This window comes from Phaseolus vulgaris, chromosome 11 (assembly GCF_051622355.1).
Source record: "Phaseolus vulgaris cultivar YP4 chromosome 11, ASM5162235v1, whole genome shotgun sequence".
NCBI classification, from domain to species: domain Eukaryota; kingdom Viridiplantae; phylum Streptophyta; class Magnoliopsida; order Fabales; family Fabaceae; genus Phaseolus; species Phaseolus vulgaris.
In genome coordinates this window covers 3,604,588-3,612,582 of record NC_143508.1, presented here as the reverse complement: position 1 = coordinate 3,612,582, position 7,995 = coordinate 3,604,588, and the positions used below count along the sequence as shown (strand labels likewise).

At 33.6% G+C, this 7,995-nt stretch overlaps 1 protein-coding gene across 1 annotated transcript; it reads left to right on the top strand.

Annotated features, from left to right (window-relative positions):
* The first annotated feature begins 3,284 nt into the window (after positions 1-3,284).
* Positions 3,285-6,805, top strand: LOC137811083 (altered inheritance of mitochondria protein). Its single transcript, XM_068612674.1, has 5 exons — positions 3,285-3,684; positions 4,744-4,913; positions 5,385-5,451; positions 6,364-6,430; positions 6,529-6,805. The coding sequence occupies exons 1-5, from the start codon at positions 3,411-3,413 to the stop codon at positions 6,626-6,628; spliced, it is 678 nt and encodes a 225-aa protein (XP_068468775.1). The 5' UTR covers positions 3,285-3,410; the 3' UTR covers positions 6,629-6,805.
* The last annotated feature ends 1,190 nt before the right edge of the window (positions 6,806-7,995 follow it).

Here is a 7,995-nt window from a genome sequence, read left to right as displayed (position 1 = left end):
TCATCCAATTTTGCATTGATATTCTTCACCTTTGTAAAAGTAGATAGCTAAGTAAAATAAATTAGATTTACAGGATACAATCTTAATAATTTACACCCTTACTTATAATTAATATTTTTAAGCAATTATAGTTAATCAAATTAAAGGCAAAAGTAATATTATCGTAATGAATCTACAATTGAATAATTCAAATAATATACGAGAAGATTTGTGAGGACTGTGCATTTTGCACTCCCATAAATTTCAACTGCACTCCCATACTGTTTGTGAAAAGACTAAACTAATTCTCTATGTATTTATATTTAACATACATTCATTCTCATTTCTTCTCCTCACTTCTTTCTACCTTCCACTGCATCCCTTGCTGGCATCTGTTCCAATTTTTCTTCCTCCGTTTGTGAATGGGAGAGCTTGTTGGAACTACATTCATTATCATTGTTGTTGCATCACTATTGAATAAAGGAAAAGTGAAGTCAGTTGCGTATGTTTGGGTTCTATCCCCAAATTCAAGTTCTAATGTTTAACACTGAGCTATTGTCATTGTACAACATTAATTATGAGATTGCCGATAAAGATCTCATACCAGTCTTTGTTAAGAGGTGGCACCACGACACCAACAATTTCTACCCATTTGGTTGTGAGATGACCATCATTTTGGATGATGTATCTGCATTATTGCATGTCCTAAATGTGGAGGTAGTTTTGAACTTATGTGACAAATTTCACATTCGTGTCATCATTGTTGGTTGAGCAACTTGGGGTAGATTTCTGTGACCCCAAGATAGAGTTGAGGTAGTGTCGTGGTATTCACATGCGAGTGAATTGGTTGTGCAATGTGTATAGGGAGTGCATTGTACACCACAAATGGGAAGTTTACAACTCACGCTTATTTGTTGCATCTGATTGGGTACTCAATTTTTTGCTAATAAAAGTTGGACATTGGTTAATGTGACAAACTTGTTATTCAACAATTTGAGGATATGTGGTGGGTATGCACGGAGAGTTGTTGCATTCATCCTCATGTACGATCAGTTGGGAATTCTTGCTTTGAGTAGACAAAATAATAAGGAAGTTATGTCACGCTACTACATGTAAATAATACACATAATTTGAACCATTTAAATTTATTTTGAATTAAATATATGACTAATATTCAATTCAGAAGTATTAGACATAGAGATATGAACACTTCCCATGGATGAGAATAAGGGATTTCACTCCCCACATATAAGGAGCTCCTTCCTCGAGCGTGTCGTTATGTCACTAGGCACCATATATGTATGGATATTATTGTGCGTGTCTAGATCGATGATCTTACCCATGTTGTTGTGTTATGGAATCCTCATGATAATCATCAACCTAGTAAGTTATTTAAGGCGATAACTAAATTCTCGGGATATATCCAACTTAGGGCGTGCTCACAACTCTATTTTCCCGAGCTTGTGTTGTGCCAATTTGAATATGAGCAGACGATTTTTTAGCCTCACACACCTTCTAAAGGAGGTGTAGTTGTTGTCATTAATGATCAATGATTGCACTTTTTCGACCATTTTCTTACCAATGTGACACTGGCTTCCCTACTACTAAAACAGATACAAGTAAAATCATATTCATAAGTCACTGATTACACTGTAACATGATCTTGGTAAGGATTTCCATTAGGGATCCGATAGAGTGAAGTTGGACACAAACGTACGAAGCATTGTAGATAACAATTTCACTAAGATTCATTTGTAACCCTCATCATGTGTAGTCACATACATGCATTGATTAAAAAAGCAGTGTCACACCCCTACATACTTTCTCTGGAGGATGATGATCAACTGAATGTATTGTCGCGTTGTTGGCCATATAGTTCAGATGTTGGTCAAACATGACTGCCATCACAATAAGAGCATGCTTCTCAGTGAGTTATTTCAATTTTTACGTTGCCAAGATTTTTATTTATTTATTTATTTTAAAGTGCCTAATGCACTGAATCAATAAATGCATAATATATTCAGGAGGATTGCCAATATTCTGCATTGCATGATTGACTGTGGACATGTGGCAAAAGGTAGTGTGGGACAAAATCTATAGTGAATTGTAATTAGCTTATGGCGTCATGGATGATGAAACCATTTATACCAAACCTCCACCCGTTGTACGAAATAGACAACAAAGACATAATTTTAATACTTAGGTTTTGTATTTTTAAATTTAACAATGATATTGTACAAACATTTTGATTATTAATACATTAGATATTATCATCATTTATTTATTGTGTTTAATTTTGGTAAATATTGTTCCTATTAAAAATAATACCTTTTTTATTAAATACATAATTTTTTTTTAAAATATAAAAATGACTCTTTAAAATAAATTAATTGTGTTTGATATTAATTCAAATATAATATAAATATATTTAAAAAAAATCCAAAAATAATGTATTTTAACACATATAATTCGTTATACAAAAGATGTATTTCATATACAATAAAAATATAAAAAAATATTTTGTAATATACAATTCAAAATATATTAGATATTTTGTATTTGGAATTATACATTCCATAATACACATTTATTAGAAGGTAAAAATGGATTTCAGATTATGGGGTGCAGAATGCAGAGCCCAACTTGTGAGAGGGTAGCCCAGTTTGGAATTTGGATCTGCACTCATATCCAAAACTAATAAGGCAGTTTCTTCTTGCACCCCTACATTTTTCTTCCTGCACTCCCAAAAGGTTGCGCAAAGACAAAACTGGTCCCTATATAAACTGTATATTTTTTCTTGTATTCCGGATTATGAAATCCGGTAAATTTTTGGATTGACGCTTCTGGTAAATTTTTGGATTGGTGCATCCGGTAATCTCCCGGATTGATGCTTTCGGTAGTACATGAATGATAGTGTTAATCCAAAATAAAAAAATGCAAAACATCCCTAATTGAAAAAACCATTCCGGATCCGCCAATCCATAATTCAAAATATGCATTCCGGATTCAGAAATTCATAATTGAAAAAAATCATTCCAGATCCATCAATCTATAATAGAAATTAGGTTTCTAGATTCAACAATCTGGAAATCAATAATTTATGTAAACTTTGCTTCCAGAACACCCACTCATCTGAAATGCAACATGATTCACTTTTGGATTGTCGAATCCGTAGCACACTCTCAGATTCCGAAATTGTGGGGTCAGTTTCGAAATTTAAAAAATTGTGGGGGTGCAGGAAGAAAAATGTAGGGGTGCAGGATGAAACTGCCAACTAATAAACTCAAAAGCCCAACCCAAAACGCAATGTGGTGTCGTGTATCCATTGCTGCGTTTTATGCTGAACTATGTCTTTCCCCTTCTCCGTGTACTTCTCATTGAAATCAAACGCAGACATGGGAACCTGACAGAGCAAGAAAAGCGAAACGACGATGGCGGTCTCCGACGACGAAGCTGCATCCACAGGAGCAGGAGCAGGTGGTGCTCAACCTCGGAATCCCATTCCCAACGGTAACCCAAATCAAAATCCTAATGCAAATCCATTTCCAAATCCAAATTCCAATCAAAACCCTAACCCTAACCCGCCTCATACCACAAGAGGATCCAAAGGAAAATCGTGCAAGGGATGTACCTACTACTCATCGCTTCACAAAACAAAATCCAAAAACCCCACATGCGTCGGCTTCTCCAGAACACTCCAGCAAGGTCGCTCTCTCTTGGTCTACAATTCAATTTTTAGTGGGTTGGTTCGATTCTTGAAAAAGTGTATAGCAATAAAAACAGAAAGTGCATGAAATAAAATTCTGTGTGTGAAAGTTTTAAAATCTGGTTACCGAATATCAAACATGGTATTCTGAGCATAGTGAATGTATCGATTAATTCAGAGCTACGTTGATATCCATTTAGCGGAGTAATTTTTATTTTATTTTTGTGGACTACATTTTCCTTTACCTATAGATGCGGACCAACGTATTCAAGATGGCATTGCATTTCTTGTTTTGACTTGTTCTTGCAGATGGATTTTAATTTGCTTGCTGTGGCAGTTAGTTTGTACATGAAATCATTAGAAATATGGCATTTGTGCTCATCCTGGTAGTTGCTACTAAGAAAAATCATCAGTATTAGTTTGTGGAAAGAGAGGGAGCTGGGTTAGCATTCAGCAGACACAAAATCATTTATAGCTCAAACAAAAAAAATCATTCACAACCTAATTTGTTTCCTTTTACCCATTTTTCTTACGAACTATTATTCAAATTTTAGACGTGTTCATGATAATCTTGAAAATTAATATTTTTTGGAAGCTTAATGTATAGTTCTTTTGTTATGGCAATAATTATTTTGTATCCCTTTTTTCTTACGAACTTTGATTCAAATTATACACATGCAGTTGATAATCTTGAAACTTAATATTTTTTAGTAGTCTAATGTATAGTGCTTTTTCTTGTGGCAATAAGTATGCAAATTTTGCTATTAAGAATTAGCCCTGTATATTTACAATGTTTGTTTTATTTCTTATTTTTGTCAATTTGTCAGTTTAGTTAGCCAGTATATTCGTTAGTCATTACTTCCATTTTTTTCATGGTTATCCTTCATCTAAATTATTCTATTACTACTTTTTAGTACTTTATTTTTTATGTTATGTTTTTTATGTTTCTTTCGGATTGGTTCTATTGTCTATAATTTTCTCTGCTCAGGAGAGTTTAATATTTGTTTTATTATAAGCCTTTAAGGTTTTGATATTGATGTTCTTATTCATATAACCAGTACCCCCTTTTGTTGTGGGAGAAACTGAGTTGGAAGCTTCGAAAGAGGGCCGCAGTCTTACAAATTTCAAGTATGCCTGTATTGGATACTCTGTGTACTTAGACAACAAAGATTCTTCAGCTGACTTGCAGGATAAAAAAGCGAAATTGCCCTTTTGCGTTGGTCTTGAGGTTATATATCTTGATTACCATTCCGTTGTAGTTTATCTATTTTCTAAAACTAGGTTTATCTTGTTCCATGGGTATCTTTGGGTGCTGGTACACATTTCTTGTAATATAAAGCTGCACATATCATGCCACAAGCAACAATTTATTACAGGGGGGAACCAAATAATAAACTTGTGAAGTCATTAAAGATAGAAGAAAACTGCTAAACCATAACACCACCATTAATAGTTATGCAGAGACACTAAGTAATTTGGGTCTGCTTCTCTAATGAGTCTCATTTATTGTTTGTGGGAACTCTCATGATTTCCACCCAATAGTGAAGAGTCTATAAGATTGTTGCTAGCAACCTAGCATTTCTGAAGAAAAACTAAAATTAAAAAGTCAGAAGTGGAGATGCGGTGGTGCACCAGTGATCACTCAAACTGTGAACGGTAATGTGATCTCAGTTTATGACACTATTAACATATGTTTCAGGTTGTCTTAGAAGAGAAAGCTTCAAATCCCTCTCCTAGCCATGTTCCTGCTACTCATAAAACTGAAGGTATTGAATTTCTTAGTTTTTTAATAGTTCTAGACTTCTAGGTTAACTTTCTTTTTCATTCATTCCTCATTTCAAACATATTTGGATAACTCTCTTTGATCTTGGAGATGATTAATTTGTGTTCCCTCATTATATAAATGATAACTTTCCCAAAATGGCAAACATGTTATACTGGAAGTTCATAGGCAAAGTCACAGAAGCAGTTGGACACCTTATCTGTTGTGTACTTTTCCGACATTATCTTGATCTCAATTACTGAAGTGTATTTTAGAAGGAACAGGAAGAGACTAGAAGAGAATTAGACCTATGAGTCAGTGTATAACATAGAGTACTTAGTATGACAGTTATTAGTGGCAATTATGTAATTAGAGAAAAACTGCTCTGCATTCAGTTTTTGGAAATTCACAGTTTGGGAGAGAAGCTGAGACTCTTGAATTTGAGAGCTTATAGACCAATAAAAGCTTTTTATTTTCCTCTCACTTCTGTGCGTTGAACCCTAGTTTGATTAATACTGGATTAGTTTATGACCAAGATAGGAAAAAAATCCCCGAGTATCCATCCATCACTAGAAAAAAGAAAATGGAGTTTTTTTTTTGTTAAATTGAGCTTCATTTAGTATTGTCAAACCTTAATTAGAACTGTTGGGGGGTAATTCGTTCTCCTAGGCTAGTATTTTTCCTGTAGAACCAGAAAAAATGTCATTGTTTTGCAATGCGATTTTTTTTCATTATGCATGAATTTCTACGCCAAACAATTGTTTCATGTTAAAAATGATTTTCATGGTTTTGCGTATTACTTATTTTATTAGTTAAGATTCTTCTATTATTTGTAGATAGTTTCATTTCTTTTATTTGTACATTTTACATACTGTGCCTTTTCATTTCTGAGATTTTGGTCTTGTTTGTCCTGAAGATGAACATCCTACTCCTCAACCTCGAAGATACACCCCTCCAAATCATACAACCGAGTTCTTGAACAGGCAAGTGGAAGTTTTCAGCATACACGTGTTAACTTTTGTTGTAAGCCTATTACTGAGGATGCGGCTAATTCTAACACCGGAAGATTCTAAATTTGCAGGTTTCAAAGAAATGCAGGCCTGGTGGCATCCGGTGTAGCCAAAAACTTGAACAGAGTGGGTAACTATGTGAAAGAGCTCCTAAATGACATTCTAAACTAATTCTACAGTACACCTTGCATGTTTGGTAAATCCATGCTCCCTTAAGACGAATTTAGATTTCGATCATCAATCACCCCTGATGTGCAAGGTGCATTATAGAACTACTTCGACATTCTATCTAGGCGAACGAAGGTGACAGTTGTTGTAATTCGTGTCGGAAATAAATTCAATTTTACATATTGGCCATTTTTCTTTACCTTAGGTCAATTTTTTATATATAGGTAATTGAATTATAAATAATTTTTACACACTGGCCACTTTCTTTACTACATTCTGAACTTGGTTTAAATATTTTTTTTCTGCCAGAGTTGATGTGTATATTTGTTATACCGAATAGTGTGTTTTTGGTTCTACAACCTATGTTGTCTTCCAATGTGGACCCCCAAATTTGGTATACTGGTTTGACAGTACCCCCACTGTCTTTTTTATTGAAGTCATAGTAAAAGTCCAAAGGGACGGATGAGTTGTCGTTTTTTTCTTTTATTTTTGAGAATCTAATGTTTTTCTCTCTAATGTGAATTAAACTATTTGATCATCCACTGAAATGGCTTACAAAATATAGAGATCGAGGTTTTTTTTTTAGGATTGCAGAATGTTAAGCACAAGAGAAATTCTTGATGTACGTGGGCAATTGAAAGAAGTAAAATTTTACATTTGTATGAAGGGAAATGGCCCTTGATTTTCAATTATTTATGCAAAATAGATTATTTTAATAAATATTAAATAAGAAAAAAAGAAAGAGCTTATCTTTTTTCGTGCTACCATGAATATAGATAAAGAACATTCATGTTCTCTGTAGCTGCTCTACATTTGTGGAACCACTAGCTCATCAACCGAGTTTGGAAACATTTCTCATTTTTATGCATATATAAATTAGTAAAATACTCCTGCAAGATAAAGAACGTGTCTATTAATAATAAAAATGGTTAGAAGTAGTAGCTTCTAATTGCTGCGGATAGAAATTAATCATGCACGTTCAAATCAAAGGATCATCAACTGTATTTTAAAATGTGGGACAAGCTTTCCTGAAAGTATGTTGTTTATAAACAAGTGTAGAATATCATTCATTAAAATTTTCCATTTAAGCTCGATAATCTCTTGAAATAAGTAGACAACCATTTTTTTATTTGAAAAACGAAAAGCCCTGATTAATTTAGTACTGTGTAGTGATTATATTTGTGTAGAAAAGGTTTTTTTTATTTTATTCTATTTGAAAGACAGAAGTGATAAATATTCAGTTTTGAGTAATGTGATCACTTAAAGAGGTAACATAATATATTACGTTATCATTACTTTAATTAGTGTTCTTAATAATCTGAATAGAAGGAAGTTCCTGAAGTGGAGTGTGACAATGTTGTCGGATTGGT

Coding starts and splice junctions, on each gene's coding strand:
- LOC137811083 (XM_068612674.1), top strand. CDS start 3,411: ATGGCGGTCTCCGACGACGAAGCTGCATCCACAGGAGCAGGAGCAGGT. Junction 4,914..5,384: donor CCTTTTGCGTTGGTCTTGAG/GTTATATATCTT, acceptor CATATGTTTCAG/GTTGTCTTAGAAGAGAAAGC. Junction 5,452..6,363: donor TGCTACTCATAAAACTGAAG/GTATTGAATTTC, acceptor TTTGTCCTGAAG/ATGAACATCCTACTCCTCAA.